This window comes from Ciconia boyciana, chromosome 14 (assembly GCF_034638445.1).
Source record: "Ciconia boyciana chromosome 14, ASM3463844v1, whole genome shotgun sequence".
Lineage (NCBI taxonomy): Eukaryota > Metazoa > Chordata > Aves > Ciconiiformes > Ciconiidae > Ciconia > Ciconia boyciana.
The window spans coordinates 6,827,790-6,851,317 of NC_132947.1; the positions used below are offsets into that span (position 1 = coordinate 6,827,790).

A 23,528-nucleotide genomic window follows, 5' to 3' on the forward strand; every position below is an offset into this window, starting at 1 on the left:
GGATTTGTTGACAAAGAAATGGCTAATGCTGATACATGTGTGGACTGAAAGGATCTTTCTAAGTTGTGTTCAGCAGTAGGGAGAGTGCTCCTTCCCAGGCCCGAAGCCTGGCACAGATGTGATATGCACTGTTGCTATTACCACTTTTCAGTTTATAACAAGGAGTCACTGTGTAGAAGAATTTTGGAAGCTCCCTGCTGGGTTTGTGGCTAGGTGGTCTTGCTGGCAACACGACCTTCATGCTGAAAGCTGAACAAATGAAGTGATGGCTAAAGGAAGAATATTAACTCCAGAGGGCTTTTCCCCCCCACCTTTCGAAGCAAAAATCCTTACCCCAGATCGCTTTGCGGATTGAGCACTAAAGAATTTCGAACTCCCCTGTTTCTAACCTCTGGGTTTGGGGATCAGGATTTATGGAGCCTGGTTTTCATCTCATCTGAAATTAATGCATTAGTCCTGCGTTCCACCCACGGACAGGGCAGGACTTTGCCCTGCCACACACTGAATTTACCACGCGAGAAATAGCTTATCACCTTCACCTCCCTTTACCTGGCTGTAAAATGGGTACACGAGCACTGAACATCTGGGTGCAGGTTCCCTTCTGCTGAGCGCTGCTTTGGCTCAGAGCAGCCCCTTCTGCAAAGGGCAGACGGGGACGAGACCATCAGGACAGGGCTTCAGCAGATGAGCCCAGACCCCCCCGAACGCCTGGGCGTCCTGGGCCTGTGGCTGAAGGACAGACTGTGTTTTCAGAAGTGGCAGGATGGCAGCAGTCCCTGGCGATGGCGTGCATTAATGAGTTATAGAAAAACCACAGACTATTTTTCTAGTAAGCTTATCTCACAGACCAGAATCAAGGGTGCATTTGTTTTTCCTTAGGTTTCTCCAAAAACCTGCAGTAGCTTTTAGATGAGTTGGAGAGCCGCAACTATCCAATGTAAAAAAGCCCTCCAAATACTGGTTTTATCACTCTTTAAAAAAAAAAAATCCCATCGCACAACCCAGGACATTTGCTCTACTCCATGTGTAGGACTCCCAATTTATATTCTTTAACTATTTCTTCAAATATTTCTTTAATTGCTGCTTTAACTGCCTAATGTCTGCATGTAAATCTTGTAGCTGAGAGGATGAAGCAAATGAAAACCAATCACAGAACTTTGCATTCCCAAATTCTTGCCATTATAAATTTACTGCCACTGCCCCTGTAACTCTTGCTGTCAAGCACAATGAGGAAGGGAACACATCCCTTAGCAGACTGTGGCCTGACATGACATGATTGCAATCTTTATTATACTCCCCCCTTTCCTCAGAGAAATATAAGGACTGACCTTGCACTTCTTGCTCAATCGGGAATCCCGCTGAGCCCAGTAGGCTCTTTCAGCTGCAGAGACCGCTGGACCCTTCCCCTGCTTGGTTTCCTCCTTCTTGAACCTCACTAACATAAGGAGAAAAGGCCTATATTTCATAAGTGACATGGTTTTATCCACCAATTTAGAGACAAAGAAGTGCAATTTATAGAGGGAGCGTTTAATGCCTGTTAATTAGAATCCCATCAAGAGGTCTCAAATTTGGCATCCTGAAAATTGACAGCACAGTTTCACAACCGCTGCAAGCCCAGAGTCCAAGGGGTGGCCCTGCCCTCCTCCTGCCGTGCTGGGAGGTCCCCGGTCCTCCTCCTGCCACCGCTGCTCTTGGGGCACCACGGTGAGCCAGATGAGGATGGGATCCACCTGAAAACTCATCTGGGAAAGGGAAAATTATTTTCCATCTGAATCCATTTCCCAAGGGAGACAGCAGGGTGAAGCAGTAGATAGGAGTGGACCTTCCCTTTGAAAGCAGTAATGTACCTAGGCTAGAAATGCTCGTGGGCCCCAGGTGGAGCTGGTGGTCCCAGGGCAGCCGGATTTTAGGGATCTTGTGCTCTATGCTGAAATGGTGCAAGAGGGTTTCTGAAGTTTTGGCTTCGATCTCAAGGGGTGGTGATGGAGGGAATTAAAGGTAAATTTTCTTGGAAAATTCAAACAAGATTTTGCACTGCTGGATGAAAGCGATGTAACTCAAAAGTTTGCCCTTTCATGAAAACACTAAGGCTAAAATCAATCCACTGGCTCACTGGACAAGCCAGCCGGCCCTCAGCCATCTCTGAAGAAATAGCGTTCATTTTCTGTAGCTCTGCAGCAATCGGAGGGAAAGCAGATAAAGACTTTCCTACCCGCTAAGCTCACCTACATGGCGTCCGCAGTCCCTGGGGCCAGGCAGGCACAGGTAGACTCCGAAAACCTGTTAGACCTTGATGCCAGAGCGGGGCAGATTTTTTCTGGCATCCAAATCTCTGAGGGGTTTCTTAGGCAACTGCTGATGGCTCTGCAGCCGAGTCTCCCGCCTGGCTGAGAGGCTGAGGCGAGGGGGTGTTGTCTTTTGGAATCTATTTTCCTTTGACTTATCTTTCAGTCTCAGGAATTCAGGACCTTTAATCTATTTGAGATTAAAGTCCTTTACAAATCCCTTCTGGCCTTTTTTGGGAGTAAAGAAGTTACAGACACCCTACTGCACATTCCTTTTGGTGCTTTTTTTCATTGCAAATGAGAAACAAGTAGCACTCTAATTGCTGTGAGCACTACAATAAATGAGACAACTACTCTTAAAGTGCCTTATAAAAACAATTAACGTATTATCAGGTGAAAGTGTTAACAGGACAATTTAAGTTTTCACTTGTTTAAATATTCAAAATATATTCCAAATGCATCACCCAAACGTGCCAGGGAGAAGGAGGTATGGAATTACCGAAGCTTTCCCAGTTTGGCAGCCTGAGCACAGAATCTATTCATCTGGTATTTACTTTGCCTGTGAAAAAGAGATTTTTTTACATCTTCAGAAAACTGGAGCATAAAAATACTTAGGTAGGTAGACTGGCAAAAGTAAGGCCTCCCACAAAATCCATTGAAATTAGTGGAAATATTTCTATTGACTTCCCTGAGGTTTGGATTAGCTCTTTAACGCTTCTGTAATAATTACTTTTTAACACAGTCATTCTTGGAAAATCATTGCTGTGATTCACTGGTTCTTTGCTTGACACATGGAGTTAGTGATTGACATTGTGCTACTGCACTCGGTACTGAGGCTAAAATGGTATGGTTTCCCTGGTATGCGTAAAGAGAAATAATAACTACTGCAAGCTATGTCTCAACATAATCTTTGCTGTCATGTGTCATGCCTTGCCTACCATCAATCTGTATTACAAAACCAGTGGTCCAACCAGTGTTTACAGAATTAGCTAAGGTCAGCTTTTCACTTACCAGTACTGATTTACAAAGTAGCTGAAAATAGTTTGGGCTCTTATTTCTAGTCTCAACGTATTTCGTTGCAAAAACAACCAAACATGGGATCAGTTCAAGTTTCCCAGCTTTATGCTGCTATGTCATTTGCTTTAGAAGTTTGGGTACCCTGGGGCATTAAACCAAGATCACAAGACTTTCTGTCCAACATTACTTTTTTGGTACTGGTTTCAACTGTATTGCTACAAGTTCTAGCTGTAACTACACTTTTTCATCCCTGAGTCTTAAAGTTTTAAAGTTTTGTATCTGAAAAGAGTACACTTCAGGACATGTCAAAACAAGTACCAGGGATTTGTTGACATTTTATCTCCAGCTTTCCCATATTTTTGGATCTGATACCTGGCTACTTCGCACCTGAGCACATGTATCCATCATGTTTTCTTTTAACCATTCCTGTTGTTGCACAACTATGCTGTCCTGCCTCCTCTTGCATCACCACAATGCCACAACAGAGTCGGTTTGGAGAGACAAAAGACTTCGGAGAGATCAGAGCCCTATCTGTATCAGATAGACTAGTGCAGTCTGTGCAGCATGCAGATTGTGGACAGATAGTCAAGGTCAGGCTTTCAAAGATGCTGAGCTTACTTGCGTATTTGCAAGAGAGGTGTGGCAAATTTACTGATAACCACTAACCTAAGGTATGTGCTTGTTTTGTTTGGATCACCTTAACTGTCCTGCACACTTTTTGGTGTCTTGCTTATTTTCTCATGAATCTGTTGTCTGCCTCCATCCTATAGCTCTCAAGTCTCATCGTCTTGACCTTTCCTTTCCCAAAGGACTATGCCAAAGGGAGTGTCTGGTGATCCCCACCTACCGTAGCTACGATTAACTGCCACGTTCACCATGCCCAAGAGTTATTTTGCACCAGCAGATTTTGAGCCATGTGTTAAATTAGGTCATAGTTTGTCTACAGTGGTTGTGCCTCCAAAATGGGTGACCACTTCTAGAAATGAGGAGAGAGGTGCATTTACACATGCATCACCTGTGAGAGACTTTGGATTGTTTCTTTAGGAGCGGAAATCCACTGTTTTCCCACAGCTAAGGCACACAGTCTATTTCATAGCAGAATTATTTTTCAAGGGTGTTCTTCCTTTTCATATTTTACAACGTTTGATTGCACATCCAGAGCTTTGGCTTCCTCTCCAAGCAGCTGCCTTGCCAAAGCATTTGAATTGTGACAGTTTCTGAGCTGGAATTTCCAATGTTTGAAATTAGGAACTGGGCTAAACCCATTCACCAAAAGCCTTTGGGTAGTAGTGATTTGTAAGAACTATGAACCTGGGGCAAACGTGTGTTCAGGTTCTTTGGGCAGGAGGGCTATTAAGTATACCCAGCAAATATTCATATTGCTTGATGAGTTTTAAGGGAGCTTTTAGCACATAATGGCTGACAAACAGCTGACATTAAGTTGTTCAAGAATGACCAAAAGGTTCTCATTATGGTATGTTGTGTCAATAGGGATCACGGATTTTATAGATCTAATGGAAAAAGTACAGTTGTATTCAAAGAGCTGTAGCAATTCGCTTGACTGTTTTGGTGAACACTTAAAATACCACTCTCCCCCCCTTTTTTTTAACACACGCATACACCCCTCCCCATTCAAACTCCTCAGGTAACTAATTGGAAACGACCCAGTTGCAGTATTGTCAAAGGTCTGACTAACACCCATCAAACCCAGGAAACTCAGGCTTCTTGAGCACTCCCCTGCTTACCTCATGCTGTTGTGCTTAAGGTATTACTGGGGTCTACAAAAAGTGCACGATCATATATACTGTACCATATGTTCACAAATACCAATGCACAGCAGCATGAATTAAGGATAGGATTTCAGCCTTCATAATGAAGAGTCTTGCTTTTATGAGTTCAAGTCAGACCCTTAACATTATTTTAACATAGATTTTGGTGTTTAATTATGTAATAAGATTTACTGCAGTCATCTAACAGATGTTGATTCAGGGTCAGTGTTTCTCATAAATTAGTTCTGAAAGGATTTGTTACTTCTGGGTCAGCAGATAGGTCCAGAGTGCAAAGAAAAAGGGGAAAAACAATAAACACTGAGTTGAAGGGTTTCTTGGGATTCTTTCTTCAGTTACATATCCACATATTTTCATGATCTTAATGACTATAGCCACAGGAATGTTTGCTTTAACACTAAAGATGGCTCAGTCCAAAACCGTATATCCAAACATCTGCAAAGCATGGGAAAGTTCAAACTTTGGGGCTCTTTATTTTATGACCCTGGCTGTTAATTTTTCATACTAATATGACACATTTTTTCTAGGGCTCTGCAGTGGGAATCACTGTGAACTCCAGCAGCACCCGAAAAAGTTTCATCCTCGTGTGTTTGTTGTCAGACTTTGTGTATGAAGTGCAGCTAAAGACCAGTGTTGGCTGATGTAGTTGTCACCACATATGTACACTGAAAAGGTGCATCCACCTTCCTTTGAAAATTCAGCCTTCCCATGTCTTTGGAAGCAAATCATATTGGTCCATCCTACTGCTAGACCTCTCTATAATACACCCTGCTGGTGATGTGATCCGTAATATAACTAAAACCACACAACATTATATTCATTCTTCTATAGTTGTGGTTAAAGGAGCTATTCCATATTAAAATATTTTTTCCTCCCCTCTATAATTTAGGCGCAGACGAATTCCTTTGAGACTGAAATCATACTCTTTATATCTTCTTCTGCTGAGAATACTTCGGAGGAAAGGGACTGAGGCACATTTAATAGTGGTGTTAGCACTTATAGGGCAGTTTTAGCCTGCCAAGTGTTTTACAAACACTGATCAATATTCACAATATTCTCCCACTTCAGGGTATGAGAGACTGAGTGATCTTCCTGAGGCTGTACGAGATGTTATAGCTAGAGGTGCAACTATAACTTTGTTCATTCAGTGCACACTAAGACTGCTCAACCTATAAAACCATTTGCTGAACTTAATCGCCTTTGTCTTGGAAAGTTTAGGGGTTTCATACCTAAAAAAATCCTCTAAGATGAATCCCAGCTATTAGTAAGAGCTCTGAAGTATTTCCCTGAACAGCAATCATACAGTGGCAAACTGTGAGCCCTGGACTCCTTGCAGAAGTAATGTGCGAGAGGAGGAAGAGCCCGTGGCCAGCTGCCGAATCTCGGCCAGCAAAGCAGCGCTGAACCTGCTCCGTGTAAGCGCTTGGACACAGCCCGGTTCCCGGAGGCTCCCCACGCTCCGTCCCTGCCACAGGGGAGGCCCTCGCGAGCGCTGATATACATTTGTACCGTGCAATGCTGTAAATTTAAATAGCACTTTCCAGACTCAGGCTTAAAACTCCTCTTTTTCAGGAGTAATTCCATTTAAGTCAATAGATGTACACAATGGATTTACTGCTGCCAGAAGAGAATCAGGCCTGTAGAAAGACACACATTCTTTGCCAAGAAAATCTCAGAGCTAACTACTTGAATTGTGCAGTCGAGCTGCAGGGAGGTCAAGTGGACAGACGACGGGACTGGGACATATGGGAAGTCCCTGGTTCAAACCTCAGCTCTTAAAATGTCGTGCGGTGTGACCTCTGGCGAGTCAGTTCATCCCTTATACCTCTGTTTCCTCATTTTCCTTTGTCCAACTTGTCTATTTAATTTGGAATTTGTTCTAAGAAGGGTGCTTCACTTCATGTGCTGAAATTGGGCTCTGACACCTCTCCTCCCCCTTGCTGGAGGACAGTCTCGAAATCTTTCCTCACATCACGGACCCTCAGCTTCAATATCCACAAGCAGTTTTACACGAGACCATCAGCTGTCCATCAGAAGACAGGCAGACCTGTCACTCGGTGGGATAACGCACCGTCCTCACACTGTCTTGGGAGGACTCTGGCACTTCTTGTTATTTCACCGTCAGGGCTGGGAGTTGGAAGAAGGTCCTCCTTTTGAACATTTGCTCCACAGCCCTGATCACTAAATATGCTTTAAAATGAAAGCTTTGACCCTTCGGAGCAGGGCTGTGAGTTTGTGATGAATTCAGCTGGCACTGAATGTGGGTCACTGGCATGAAAAGCCTCAAGGACTGGAATTTGTGTATATATGTGTGCGGGTATGCATGTGTGCGTAATTTTCAGAAGCAGAGTCAGGCCAAGAACCGGCACTCCTGAAAAGCCCCATCTGTTTCTTTCAGCTCCTTCCCACAGCAGCTTGGTCGTTATCGGTGGCAAATGTCCAGAGTCACTTGTCAAGCACGAAGCTGCCAAAAATCATTAAAACACAACGGTCACCCACACCTTGTACCAGCCAGCTGTAAAACTGTTTCAAAGAGACTCTGATAAACACATATATATGCTTATAATAGCCCAGATAGAGTCATGTATTTCCTACGTGCTTTAATGAACCGAACAACAGCATGAGATGCTGCAATCAGATATTCTTGCCCTTTTCTGTTGTGGCAACTCGCAAGCTTGTTTGATGGCAAGGGGAAAGGGAACAAAGCAGGTGGCTAATGGGCTGTTTTTCTGTTTCAGTGGAGCATGACAGAGAGTTTCACCATCAGCGCTGCCACTACCGAGAGTTCAGGTTTGATCTCTCCAGAATCCCAGAGGGGGAAGCGGTGACGGCTGCCGAGTTCAGGATATATAAGGATTACATCCGCGAACGCTTCGATAATGAAACGTTCCAGATTAGTGTCTACCAGGTACTCCAGGAACACCCGGGAAGGTGAGTTACCCACAGGCAAATCCCGATGAAAGCGCAAGCACGGTATGTTCCTTCAAAAAGTTATGTCCAATATTTTTAGAAATACTGGTGCCATCAAACGTGTCTGAAGAGCTGGGCTTAGGCGTGAGGGTTGTACAGCGAGAGCTCAGTCAATGCTAATGCCGTGGGCACGTAGCTGCCATGTCTGGGCAGCCACCGAGGGCATGGGGAGAAGGTGCCCTGCGAGCCTCCGCGCGCCCCAGGGAGCATCCCCAGCACTGTCGCTCTTGTCCCTGGGAGCAGCCGGTAGCTGAGGAGCAAACAAGCCTGGCTGTCTGCTAGTGCAGGAAAAGATCATAAACGTCGAGTATTTCAAGATTTCTGGAAGACCTACCCTCTTCCTCCTGCCGCTTATGGATCCTGAGGTGGCAAATCCACATCCGAATGCTTCCTTTCTAATTGTAGCTTAATTACTAGCCTTTATTACTGAAGGCATTTGAAATCCCTAATTAACAAAGACAGATGACACCATGCTTTTTATATTGACTGATTGTTTTGTGTGTGCAAAACTACAAGATGAGCTATTAAATCCATTCCAAGCAATTATTAATGTATGCCAAGCTCCCTGACAAATCCTCCAGGGAACTTGAATAAGAACATATGTTCAATTTTCTCATCTGTTTTTAGTTCCAATTAATCAGCAATCCCAAGCCATTTATCAAAGGCACTTAGTTTCATTTGCACATATTTCTTCTACATACAAATCCTACCAAAAGTGACATTGCATTTATTTACGTGAAAAGTATTTACAGTCACATGCTAGTCAGAAGTTATTCTCTAGGACTACTAAATATGGGGTAATAATACTACAGCCCTAATTTAGGTTCATGAAAAGAGAAACACTAGGGATTTTAAAAGAGGGCTCTATATTTTTATAAGAGCTAATAAAAATGCAGAAAAGAATGTTTTGCATTTTTTAATCCATTAAAATATGACAGGAAACCTTATCAACTTTTTTAAATGGTGAGAATTTCTACCAGCTTTGCTGTATGGTAAAAGTATTTAAATATGGGTATGTTTTCTTCCACATCTGAAATTCCAATTTTACGGGTCAAAACTCGTGGTTCTCTTGGCATTTCTAATGACACAATTATTTGCAGGGTTTTGGGACTGAGCTAATATTAATCTATTTTTATCAAACACAGATAATTCAAACTACACATTTTAACCAGCCTTTCTTAAAGGAGAAGGCAACAAGCCACAAATGTGCGTAGGACCTGTTAGATGTCCTGCTTACTAAAAGTGTTTAAGTTCATTCTGTCTTAGGCCCTTCCAGAGATAGAAGCCTCCCTTTGCTGTATTTCTTGAGTAGGTTATATAGGTAGAAGCCTGCAGGGATGACTTTTCACTCTTGGGAAGAGCAGAAACAAGATGTGTGTTGGCAGATGCAGAGGGCCTCGCCAGCATGCCAGGGCATTAGGGAATTGCCAGAAACCTGTTCTTGGAGTCAATGTCCTTCCTCATCAGAAGCCAGGGAAGTTCTCCTTCAAGACCCTGAAACTTACTGACAGAGTTAGGATGACATTTATTACCTTAATTTTAAGATGATACATCCACAGGTTTGTTAAAACTATGCTTAGAGAGGGCTGCAAGATACCCGCTGGGGATACTTATGGGTATACAACTGCTTGGAGCATAAAGTGTTTCTGCACGCTGTCTCCTTCACAAATCCTTAGTCCTGAAGGAAAAAATGTATGCAAAGGGCAGGCATATACATGAACCACTGGCTGGAAGAGGTGAGGAATCTTGCTAATTATACAGATCTTCCAGCTACAAGATTAGATGCAATTTTACTGCGTCACATTCACCACAGGAACACTTTTTTTAATGAGTGTTCATGCATATTCACCCTTTGCATACATTTTGGCACAGGCAATGGTGAGTTTTGAACAGTTTGTCCTGAAAAAATATTCCTGTTGGTTTGGATTGACCAAAGGTAAAAATATTGTCCCTAACATTTGTAAAAATATTTGCTCTTTTTCTGCATTTTTCCACTGACATTTTCCAACCGGTTCTGTCACAGACCAGTCATCCAAGTCAGTGTGTCATTGGGCAAGTAGAGAAAGAAAACAAACTCTCTCCAATGTTGATCAAAAAACACCCATTCACTTTGATGCTTCCTTGGCTGTTTGTCTCATCCTGAGCAGGCTGGAAAGTCAGACCCATCTGACGTTGTTAGCAACAAGAGCAAAACAAAGCCAAACCTTCCCCCCCACGCAGGCAAGAAAACCTTTGCTTGCGTTTGGCTTTGTAGATTCCTCTCCCCAGAGCATGGCAGGTACAATGGCCAACAAAAAACCAAATGGTTTTCCCCCTCCCTGTGCTCTTCTTATGATACAAGAGCGGTGGGGTCTCCCAGGAGATTGCTGGAATTGCCTTTCGGGATCTGAAACACCAGGTATTGTCCTGGCCTGTGCCCCCCTGCAACGTGCACCTCCTGTGCAAGTGCACCAAGGCACAGAAGCTCGGTGCCAGGCTCCCCAGAGGCAGCTACAGCATCGCCTCTCCTTTGTAACACAGCAACACACGGCAGAGAAAGGGACAGCTTCCAGGGCCACAAAACCAGCACGGGATACAGCTGAAAGGCCCAAGCTGAGGCTGACTGGAGATTTTTTTCCTTTGAGGGTGAAGAGACCCATTGTATATGCTGAAGGCTTGATTTTCAGTTACACCTCAGATGAGCCTCCAGTTTGGAGGGTGTGATGTTGTGCCCTCAGTTCAAATAAACCATAAGTATGAGCAGTTCAACAATTAATGACTTGCTTTACGAGTTCAGACAGGCTGGCAGGTATCTAACCAGCAACATCTCTTGTCTGCAATTTATTGTCGGTGAAAAATACAGGCATAGGTCTTTCCAGACAAACAGCTGCACCCACAGCAGACTATTTCTGAAATCCTGCCCCTCAATAGTACCGACACTGGAACAGAGGGTGGAAGCTCTCCTCCATCCGCCTGCTCAGTCACGGGCAGATAGACGCCTAACAACCCTGGCAGTAAAAATGAGAGCCCAGCCCCGTCCTTTGTAGCAGACGGGATGCCACTCTGGACTTTGACTAATAGCAAACATATCTCTGTCAAACTGAAGATATTATTACAGGTGTTTATAGGAAACCAGACTAAATGATCAAATATTCTTTCTGGCCTTTTCGAATCTATGAATTCATTGCAAGGCAAGCTTTTCAAACTGGCAACATGTCCTTTATAAACAGGCATGTACAGCATTCTTTAGGCACAAAGCATCAGTTATTCACTTTAACCAAACAAGCACATTCACGAACAAAAATGTTCCTAATATCATAAACACTGTGAAAACAGTTGATGTTTTGACTAATATAACATGTCTCAAAGCTTTCGTGTGCATAACTTAAAGTCCAGTGACTCATGTCCCAACTGCTGTTTGGTCTTCATGGTTCACTCACCCAAAAGCCTGGGAAAGAGTTTTATAAAGCCAGTGACTGGCTCGAGAAGGGTGCTGAGCAGCAGGACATCAAGTCCCTGCTTGTGGTCACAAACCCTGCTAGTGGGAACTAAAGGTTGCCATCAGGGAGCTGGGTGCTGCTCAAGCCTCCGTCTCCTCCCTCCTGGGTGCTGCGGGGAAGCAAAGCAAATTCGAGTGCTAGGGAGCACACATCTCAGGGCACGAGGCTTGCCACAGGGTGTTGAAGATCACTGATCTCAGGCACCTATGCAGGGAACGTGTCAAAATAAAGCTTACGGATATGAGCCTAAGAAAAATGAACTTTGATACTTTTACAGTGGAATCATGAAATAGTTTGTGAACTACTTTGCAAAAGAAACATCCATTACCCTCAGTTTCTCCACTGTTGTTGTAAGCAATGGCCAAAGCAAGAATTTCAAAGGGACTTAAGTGCTAAAGAGAGACGCAGGTATGTAGTGGGATTTCTAACAGCAGCTAAGCAGTTTGGATACCTAACTCCTATTGCAACTGATAGGAACTTGTGTATTTTCAAGAAGCACCCATGCAGTTCTGGGGCAGATTATCAGTTGTGGCATCATCTTCAATTTTTTAACCTGAAGCTTCAGAAAAAATGCAGACTGTATAGCTCCCCTCAACATCAGACCTCAATCCTGCCCATCTGTCTGCACCTTCAGAAGCTAAAATACCTCGTCCCAGAGTTACATCTCCGATTTCATTGGACCCAGCACTTGCACTGTGGAGTAAATCCCAACCCCTTTGAAGTCGATGGGAGTTTTGTTACTGGAGAGAATAAAGCCAGGTACTTGACCAGCCTTTGGTAATTGAAATGCAGTTGCTACATGTTCACTTTGTGGCCATTATGGATTTCACAGGCTTCAAAGGCAGTGAATGATTTGAATGCTCATGTTACCAGCCCTACAGAAAAATAAGATCTTGCACGATGCATTCCTGGGTTTGACTTGCAGCTGGAACGCTTTAGTTTGTGCTTCAAACTACACCACTTCTGCACCCAGATCAAACCTGAGCCCCTCTCCAGACCCCTTCCTCCCGTTCATCGGAGTCTGTTTCCATGTTGTGGGTTGAAACATGTAATTCTAGTAACTAAGGAAGGCTTAGGCCCACCCAACCCGCGAAGCAGATGTGCCTTCTTTTTAGAGCTTTTTTAAGTACCAGTGTGATCGGTCTAGGGATGGTGCAGCAAAGAAGGGTATAGTTTGTTTTAACGTTGTGCCCCAGCACCATGATGGTATCTGCAAGTACTAACAGCATCTAGAAAGGTACTGACAATAGCTTTGATTTTTTTTTGTGACTTATCTGCAAGTCAGTTGATAACTGTACTCATCCCTTACCAAGTAGCAAGGGAACTTTAGCACGGAAACCCTGTAGCTCTCCAAGAACAGAGCTGCATCTAGTTATCTCTTTCCGACCATTCCTAAAAGCCACTGCAGCCTGCAAAACCTCTGACAGATCTTGAACTCACTTAGCAAGGCACAACTCTTCACAGGCACTTGAGTAGCTGCAGGAGGCATTTTGCATACCCCAGTGGGCTCTTGCTCAGCTAAGTGATGCACTAATGAACAGCGATTCAATGCTGAATAGAAACAGCTGTATATAAAGTGTCAGAGATATGTATATAACCTCATTTCTCTCAGCACTGCTTTTACAAGAGGCTTCATATTTAGGAAACATGTTGCATCTCTCTGTAACAAACTCCCATTGCCACTTTTAATCAGTCTTTGAAACCTAGATCTTACCCTTCTCAAACACTATGTAGGAAAGGGAACATGACTACTAGAAACACACAAACCAGAATTAAGAATCTGCTGAAATTTTAAAGTGAATTTAATTTCTCCCAAGATTCAACAAAATTTACACAGATCTGTTTCACTACCAGTACAGCCAGTTTTCAGAACAGTCCTTGGAAACCACCTCCAGCAAACTGTGTCTCTGCCGTGGCCATCCCCTCACCTGGAGGAGACCCCAGGCTGTGTTTGGCTGGCAGCTCCTCCCCGGGGCACGGGGAGGGAGAGGGAAGGATAAGCAGGGGATCCCAGGCGCGTGGGGAAGGGAAGGTGTGGGAGGAGGGCTGCATCAGGTCTGTGTACAGAGGGTGTTGCAAACATGCCAGGGAGAGGCCCAGGGAGATCCTGGGGCCCTCTCAAAGTAGGAAAGTCTGAAAAATATTTTCCTAAGCTTGTCTTTGGACAGCTGCAGCCGACTTTAAGCAATGACACCAAGCAAACTGGAATCTGGATACTGCAGTTTTTTAATCCAAACAGATGTCTTCTAACCCCAGATCTCCTCTCACCCTCCCAGGATGCCCTTTCTGCCTTCTCCTCCCTCCACCTGCTCAAACCTGGACGTGAGTTGCCCCTATCCCCCCATGCCAGCTCTTTCCTTGGGCTGCCTGTTAGTAAACTCGCTATCTTGCACCATGCCTGTGACCCAAACAGCCCCTCCAGGGTTAGAATACCAGTCAAGAGGATAGGATTATGCTCCTGGCTTAGTGGCTATGGTTTACATGCCGAGTCAATTTAACGTATCTGTGCGTCAAGTGTTTCCCATTTTAAAACGGAAGCGGGAGGGTTGACCCATATTTCTAAAGCAATTCAAAGTCTGTTGCAAGGTGTCACAGTATGGTTGTTGTTTAAAACACTGCTAGACCTGTAATTCCTCAAACTAGTGGGTAGGGATTAGAGTGGTGCAGCTGCCGGGCAGCCTCGGTGTGCTCTTTGGGCAGGCAGATTACCTGAATGCAGGCAGGGACTGCGGGAGGTACTGGCAGCGGCCCCGGGCTGGCTGCTGCCAGCACACGGCCAGGTGAGCCAGGGCTCCAGGGCTGCCCACAAGCCAGGGTGCCAGCATGTCACAGAAGTCAGCTTGGCTTGCAATGTGCTGGAAGTTGCTGAGAGTCACCTTCTCTTCTACTGCCTGTCCTTCTTCCCATTTATCGTTACCCCATTTGGAAGTGCTCATTAGTGTTTACTACCACTCGTCAACCAGCAGCTTGAAAGAACAGAGCTGACGAGGCAGATGGGGAAAGTGAGTGAAGAAAACAGATGCAAAAGCAGGTGCTGTTAGGTAAGAGGGCTACCCTAGAGCAGTATAGACCTTATAGCATTATAGCTTATAGATGCAGAGTTTCATCTCCTGTTCTCCCTTGCTACTGCAGAATTGCCAACTCTCATATTTTCACTGAGTCTCTCTTGTTAGTCCATGTTCTTTCTCATGCCCCAACTCATCGAGGCAGGTGATTAGGAGAGATGCTGCACTTCTGATTTTTAGATAAGTTTCTAGTGTCTATGCCTACAAACCAAAGTGCCTCTTAGAGGCTGAAAAAATATCCGAGCAAAAGGCAAAGAGCCCATGCATACTATTTTCATGAAGTTTCTTGGTTGCTAATACTTTTTCTTATCTTAGAATTACTGCGTTGCAACCTGGCAATTCTCTTCCTCACTGTTTCCTTTCAGGATACTCTTACTTGCCTTTTCTGTATTTTGTCTCCCCTTATTTCTCCACTCACCCCCACAAACCTCACTTCTTCCAGTCCTTTTCTCTTCCACTAATCCCCTGTGATTTCCTTTCTTACCCTACTCATGCCACCCGCCCTCCACATCCCTGGTCACGCACAGCCCTTTGGCAGCTTCAGCTCTTCCACCTCCATAACGCCAGCTGCTTTCCAGACACGATCTCACATGCATCCTCCTCAGCCACCCTCACTTTGCAATACTTGTTATTCACCCTTGAGTCCAAAAAACATCAGGTTCACTAAGGAAACTTCATAGACCTCACAGCAGTTATATGACCTGTAGACAAATTTTTGGGAGTGCTAACGGGAGGTGCCTCTCCTTTCTGGCATCCAGCGCCAGACACTACCAAAGTGATCAGTAGACAAGTGCCAACCTCCTGTCCTCATCTTAGGCTCCATCGACAGCCCGATGCTTGAGAAAATTAAGCTGAAAGCCCTGAGTTTTATCATTGCTAAAAGCTTTGACACTCCCACTGATGTAAATACTTTGAACGCTGAGCCATTTTGATGTGGTCTCAACAAAACATACTTGTGGTCTGGATCATTCATGTAACTCTTCATCATTTATGTAACTCTAATCTAGACATTAACATTTCCATGTCCCAGCTTAATTTTCTGTAAAATGAGGATCACGTGCCTCTTCCTATCTCTTGGTCTGGTAGAAGTTTCAGTACAGTTTCTCACATGCTCTGAAGTTCTCAGATGAAGGGATTGACTGCAGGGCCAAGGAACGAACGTGCTTTTCTGCCTCCTGGTTGCAGAGCCATTATTCACATTGCTCCAAGAATGCTCTAAATATGCGTACAATTGGTAGGTAAGGTACCAGAGGGTGAGATGTGCACTAGAAACCTTTTCCCTTTGTGCTTGGCTCTTTATCTCAAACCTAAAACCCAAACCAGCCACATTAGTTGGACTTAACTAGCACTGTCTCATATGACAACTCATTAGACGGGAGTCCTCAGAGCAAATTTTGTTTAAGTGTAAGCAGAATAACATTTCTTTGCCATGTTTATTACGTCTTGTCCAACAATGATGTCTAAAGGGCTTGCTGTCTATTAGCTAGTGATTTAACGCTGTTTGCCATAAGTCTTTGGAAAGCAGGGCATTTCACTTGAAGGGAGGTTGTTCTTTTTAAAAGAACATGAGGTTTGTTTTCGTCAGAACAGGCGCCACAATCTCAGGAGCCTCTGCTTGCAACATCAGTCAGGTTTTGCATCCCATCCCTGGCCGCCGCTGGTGGGCCAGAGTGGAAAGTGCTAATCCAGGAGTGCATGAACTTGTCCAGAGAGCATCTGACACAGGGCCTTTTTGGGTCCAAACGTTCCAAGTGTGTGTGGGAAGGACGTTTCCCTTTAGTGGGTCCCTTTCATCTCTCTCACTTCAGGCTTCCCCTCCAGGCCTATTGTTTGCACATTGCTGTAACTACAGGAAAACAAATGCATTATACAATTTCCCAGACTGACTCACCCGGGTACTTGATGCCTCATGTTGTCTGGTTACCCTGATTGCATCATGTCAGCATGGGAAGCTTAAAGGCTGGTTTTTCTGAGTAATACTGCAGTTGAGCAGTAGCTAAAACCAAAAAAAGTTATCATTATTGCCATTATCTTCAACCTGCAAAGTACAAGGGAGAAAAACCAAGCAAGCCAAGTTCCTATTAACTAAACCTTGTGTGAATCATGAGTTCCAGTCAGGGGCCATGCTTAAATGATGCAGTATGTGAATATAAAAACCCTTTACTTCTGGAAACTTGGACTCAGCCATTGGAACGGGCCAATCCGTACTACTCCCTCGTCCCTAGCTCCTCTGGGATGCGTTTTGTTCAGCATGTTGTAAACAGGGAAGGGCGGGAGGTGTCCATGCAGCTGCGTCATGCACAGTGGGAACAGGGCCATTGCTTCTGGGTGGGGATGAAACCCCAGGAAATTTGTCCCCCAGTTAGACTTCAAGCATCTTACATTCCTGTAACTAATGTGTATGTGGAGGGAGCGGGTTATCCGTACTGTTTATCTTCAGCTGTCCTAGGTGCACCCAGCAAAACTGACTGAGCTTCAGAGAGCAGCTCCCAACACCTGGGTTGAGGCTCTCCATCGCTGCACCATGGCCCCTTCCTGAGCTACCCGCTCTGGCTGCCCAAACATCACCAAAATACTCCCCCATAGGACCCCCTATGTGTTAGCAAGACAGTGTGGCAGCCAGTGCAATTCTGATGTAGGGCTTCTTCCACAAACCAAAACTTCATTTAAAAGAAAGCAAAACTCCCTCTCCCATGCCTTCCTCCATGGCAGGGATGTGCTGGGCGAAGGGAGGAATTGCAAATGTTACAATCCCACGCCTGCAAAACATCCCTTGCAAGCATCAGACCTTGCCTCCTCTTTCTGAATTGAGCTGACACAGAAAGCCACTGCTTTCCCTCAGGCTGCCACATGCAGCACTAACTGCACCCTCAGCAGCATTGGCTGTATCTGCATACTCAGCCGTGTCGTATCCAAAGGTTAACAGCATCATGCATTGGTGAGGAAACGACAGAATCCTCCTTTTACGCACGCTGGGCGATGTGCTCACGTGCTCTGCGGGAACTGATTTCAGAAGTTTAATTTCATGTAAGCCAGCACGGAGCCAGAGGCGGTGACATCCATTAGCTCACGGAGGCAAGCCATCATCTCTTATACGCCTGGGCCCACAAAGATTGAAAGGAAAGCTAGGTAGTAAAAACATCGCAATAAAACTCCATTTCTGTTTTGAGTCAGCTATGTGGGACAAAAACCTCTAATTTCTTGGTATCTCACAGGGAAAAGAATCACTAAAAGCTAAGAGACAGAAGCTTCTATGCTGACAGCACTTCTCAGATTCATTTTTGATCGCTTGGTATTTCGTGCAAACAAGAAGCACTCTGTAAACTAAGTTATATATATTTATTTGCACTGACAAATCAATAGTGACAAAATTCACAAGGCCTTCTTTAAGTTTTGAGGGCATGATTAAAGCATTTTCCAAGGATATTTCTTCATTCAAAAGGATATAATTACACTTAAACAAGTTATCATGTTTGTGCACTGTAAGTACAAAAGCAGCTCTTACGGGACTTGTCTAGACACTTCCACCATGTTTCTTTGTTCTTCTTGTAAAGTCGTTTTTTATAAAGGAACTGCACCACTATCCAATTTTTTCATCCCGGTTTTATCTCTTTTTTAATTTCTGATAAGAGAAGATTCTTTCCTTTACAGAACCTGTGTTTTCTCAAATTTTCATTTTACAGAAATTTGTCAGGAAATGTTTTGTAAATCCAGAATGATTTCACTCTTTTCAAATGCATGAAATCGTCTCTATTTCTGATCTTTCTCATTTTCTGGTGTTAGTTCTTCAACCAGAATAACCCAGCTGTGGCCTTTAAAAAATTCAAGCAATGAATCGAAAGAAAATTGCCACCCAAAGTAATGCAGACCTGTGACTGTGCAGAGGGTTATTGCCTCAATCTGCAACCTCAGATGAAGAAATTTAAAAAACCATTACATATGTTAATATATGCACACCAGAGTTCCAGCTGGCTTGCACCAATGCTACAATTATGCGTAAAAGTCAGGAAATGATGTGTGGAAAGAATAATGAGCAGCATTGTCTGCCCAATTACCAAGTTTGCATATGAAAACAATAATTTTGCAAATCTGTGCCTGGCAAGCGTTTTTTCTGAAGTTGCATCAGCAGCTCTAAGGTTAACTGTAACAGCAAAGTAACCCAAAACCACCTCAACTCTGCTTCAACCCATCCTCCCTTTTTTAAAGAGAAGAAAAACGCTTCATCTGAAGGTGATTAGACAGGAAAGCACGCCAGCCCAGCTCTGGCATAATCTGCCTATTGCTGACAGGACAACCAAGTGTGTTGCTTAAAGCATGTATGTGAACGTCTATAGAGACTCCAGTGGAAAGCTCAGTAACTGGGAATTACGCTTCTTTGTTTTCAGGGATTCAGATTTGTTCCTGCTTGACTCTCGAACAATCTGGGCCGCAGAAGAAGGGTGGCTGGTGTTTGACATTACTGCAACCAGCAATCACTGGGTGGTGAATCCCCAACACAATCTTGGCCTGCAGCTCTCCGTGGAAGGCATCGATGGTGAGTGTCAGACACCAACATCAATCAGTGACTCTCCATTTCAGGTATACGATTCCCAGCCAGGGGAAGCCTTAAGCATTCAGTACTGTTTCCTTTCAATAGGATTTCTTAAGCATGTTTTTCCTGAATTTGCCTAACATGCAAGTAATAATAATAATAAAAAAATCCATAGACATATTTCAGGTTAAGGATGTACTCAAACGCTTCAACAGATTGGTAACCTGCCTGCAGTCATTTCAGTATTAGCTACGTACACATCCCTGTCAAGATATGTATCCGCTGCTGGCTGATTTGCAGGTAGTGCAGTCCAGTGGAGGAGAGAGGAAGAAACTTTGCTATGTGCAAAAAGACACAGCTGAGTGATGTAGAAGGCTGGTGTTAATTGGCACAAAAGTCCTTTCAAATTCAGAAAACAGCTAGGAAGCATTTTAATCTTCTTTGTGGCAGTAGAAATGACTAGTAAAGTCGTGCCTGGTCTGGACTTCAACGTCTGCAGCGTGCTTATGATACAAAGCCGTGAGGTTTGGGAATAGGTACGAAGACCTGGCTCTGAAACATCTCCAGAAAGGATGTGTTTAGAATCAGGTGGGGAATTTTCCTAACCAGGTCTTAACTAAAACGTCATGCTACTTTGTCTTAAAGTTAAGCTTCCTGATGCTCACTTCGAGACTTGTGCAAGGAAACCAAAGTATCCTGGGTCTTCTGGGGGGTTCTATTTGAAACTATTTGAAACTGCTGGCTGCCCCACAGGAAAGGTTAAGCAAAACCCAGCTCAAAACTATTATAAATACTCTGAATGTAGTTATCTAAGGACATACTTTCATTCTCCAGATACGCATCTATGATATCACTTGCTATTGGTTTTTGTGCAACATTCTGAACGTTTCCAGTAAGTAGTATTTTGCATAAAGACTGTGCAAAGCAGTTTTGAAACAGGCAACCTACAGAGAGTCATTTACATGAAAGGTTGATTTTACTCATGCGAGACCTGCGCACAGAGAAGTGCACAGGGTTTGTTTTAATCTGCCCTTTCTGAGTGATCAGTGAATGCAGAAACCCAAACACAGATACAAAGCAGGAGCTCCACCATGAAAGTCACTAGTCCCCACCCCCCTGACAGATGACTTTTGCCATCTTTGTATAAAGATTCCAATTCAACCTGATTTACAAGTTAATCCTAACTCTTAAAGCTAAAACAGTAACGCAAATCAACAGCCAAGACAAGCTTAAGCCGCTTTCAAACACTCGTCCTTGTTTTTAGTTTCCTGTTTGCCTCCTAAAGGAAATACTTGGAAGTACAGAATTTGTGTCCACAATTATGGCACATTCATTCAATTGTGGTTCACATATAGGAAAACCATCAAGACCCAGCCCAGAGTCCACAGAAAAGCAATAGCTGGAAATGGGCTTAATATCTCTAAACACTATGGATACTACAGTATCACACTCACACTCTTCTACCGATAAAGTCGTCTTATCGCTCTGCCCTCCCCCATCCTCACCTAGTGATTTTACAGCAAAAGTCAGTCCCTTTTTTCAGCATTAAGCAGGAAGGCAGCTGATTTATGAATATGTTACAGATTTCAATGGAGACTTTTCAGGATCCTGCATCCAAGGAAATGCCGCAACTTTGCACACACTTAGAGTAACTCCGTCTGCTGTACTGGAGCAATCAGGAGTGGACTTTTAAAAGCATATAGCCAGATCTATCACAGAGGGAGCTTTCAAAGACAGAATTCCCAGGTTCAGCGATAAGTGCATTCTCGTCTGTTATTCAACTCAATGAAAATTAGGAAACTGGTTTCTTTTTACACTCCTGAAAAATCTAGCTGAGTTTGTAAAGGGTTGAAATCATACACAAAATGACGTGCTGCTTTCTCAAAACAGATTAACAAAATACTTTAATCAGCCTGTCATTAAAGTTAGAAAAGCCAACTGCAGTGTTTGAAAAGTAAATACAGAGATACAGGAGCTGATTGTCTGCTTGTCTTCTGTAACCAAGTCCCCTGACAGCACACCTTTGCACTCACAGTTCTCCACCATACATGTGAATTTTTCTTTCTATTTTGAATGGCAAGGACATGTCTCTCCTTGCTCCCCAAGTTTCATCTTGGATTTAGACCAACTGTGTGCGCTAACAAGAAAGCTGCTTTTACACCTGGACTTCATATGAAAATCATATGCTGCAAACACAGCAGGATTTTGATGCAATACTATATGGTTGGCAACCCCCAACGCTTTAAGCGAATTAGAAAAAAAAAATAGTATCTTTTCTTTGTATCTGTCGCTACACATAGAGATCTCTAACCGTGAAGCCAATACAGTCTATGTAAACAAAATGCTGACATAACGAGCACTGTCCAGATGAAATTATACAAGAGAAATTAATTTAACTGATCTTTGTATTTCTTTATAATCTTGCCAAATAAGTCTATCAACATGTATAACTAGGGTAGAATCAAAGGGTATTTGTTTACTCCTAGAAAATGGGGATCAGCTCAAGCAGCAAGGAAAAGAAATGCTGGAGTGACTCAGTAGCCTTCAGCGAGCTCTCAGCCAGCACCCGATACACCTTGCTCGGCAGCAGCACGTGGGAACAGCAGCTGCCCACTTCGGTTTACTTAGTTTATTACTGAAGAACCCATTTTTGACAGTATTAAAAAAGCAGCTTCATAAAAGCAGATAAAGCCATGCCCTCTGGTTCAAGAGCCCAGCTTTAGTTCTTTTGGGAGAAGTTTATAATTGCCTAATGGGGCACATTAGGCAATTATAACACATGTGCCCTTGTGTTTAACCTTGCTTTCTGGATGTGTAGGAAAGTTAGAAAGTGGATTTTTCCCATCTTTATTAAAAAGAAAAATGCTACTTCGCAACCAGAGCATTACATGCCTTATTTTCCCCCTAAGGAAACACTGCCACCATAACGGTCTTGAACATGACATGTTGGTGTTACACGAGCAATTCATTGGTCAAATGCTACATATTGCTGCGCTAATGCAAATCCATTAAACATACCAGTGTGAAGCTGGGTCCCCTCACTGCATACTGCTGACCTACTCTCTAGAGACATGGTAAAGGTAAAATAATTTACACTGGACAAACCACAGCTGTAGATGTACTTGCTAGTTTAAACAGCTTTGAGAAGCAGAAAGGCTTCTTTGAAGGAGCAGGAAAAGCCATAGGAGCACTATTCAGTGAGCTCTAACTCCTGCAGCTGAGCTTGTTTTCAGGAAATAAGGCTTCAATCTGGCAAAGCCTGAGCACAAGTGGAACTACTTAAATATTTAGCATTAGCTACTTGCTTAACTACTTTGTGGGATCAGCCTCAAATGTTTAAAATGAAAACTGTTTGGACAAGTTTCCGGAAAGGAGCTTAAGCAGAAGGTGAAGAAGTTGTTGATGTGTGTCCGCATATAAATCTACGTACATGAGTTTTTGCATTTGCTATTTTCGCCCAAGCTTTCCTGGTACCCTGTCTGAGATTAGTTTTGCTTTACCTAGTTTACAAGGCCTGGCCCTGCTCCTCCGCAGACGGTGTGCCACGGGACCTGGCCACCCTGGGCAGCCATCCTGCTGCCAAGCTGCCATGCTCCCGATAAAACACCTCTTGAGCCAGTCCTCTCCACAAATCCCATATATTGCAGCTTGGGACTTGCTCGCTGGGCTGCACGCTTTTAGAAAAATAGAGAATGGACTCCAGCCGAGGCTGGTCTGTTTCTTGGCCTCAAGCTTTGACCACAGCCCCCTTTTCTGGGTCTGTCACCTTTACCAATCTTCTGGCCACGTGCAAGAACAAAGATGGAAACAATTCCATAAAGACAATAATTTATAAGCCTTGCTATATACTTTACTCAGCTTAAAAACAGCAGTTATAGAATATTACCTAGAAGCACTTAGGTTATCAGCTTCTTTTCACACGGTAGTCAGAAACTAGTAAGATAAGGAAATTTTTGTCAGTGGACCATAGAGCCCCTTGCCTGCTCTCCCCGGCCAGGCTGCCTTTCCGGGCTTCTCCAGGAAAGTGTCGGCTGTCCTTTAGCACATTTGCTTTGTGGCTCACAAGGCTCTGTCCTTAGCAAAAGGATCATTGCCATTAACATAACTTTGACTTAGCAGCAGTACTCAGTAGCTTGGAACAGAATAAATCTGGGTATCACCTCTGCGTTTCACAACAGCGCCCAGACACCTTTTGGAGGCAACAGGGAGAAATGCTAAATTTCCTGCTGCCACCCACTTCTTGCATCTTTTGTAAATAATTTATTTCATTCTACAGAGAAACCACCTAATAATCTTTTACCAAAAATAAAACTATTTTAAAAGCCCATGATGAAGGAAGCATGAACAGTAATCAACAGTTTTAGAACAAAGTTATTGCGTACAGTAGTGCTGAG

General features: G+C 43.7%; 1 protein-coding gene across 1 annotated transcript in view; it reads left to right on the forward strand.

The window, feature by feature from the left end:
- The window catches only part of BMP7 (bone morphogenetic protein 7), a 46,308-nt gene that overhangs the window by 16,983 nt on the left and 5,797 nt on the right, over positions 1–23,528 (forward strand). Inside the window, exons 2-3 of the mRNA XM_072879127.1 lie at positions 7,828–8,020; positions 18,989–19,137. Of these exons, the coding sequence (XP_072735228.1) occupies positions 7,828–8,020; positions 18,989–19,137 (342 nt within the window). The remainder of the gene's footprint in view (positions 1–7,827; positions 8,021–18,988; positions 19,138–23,528) is intronic.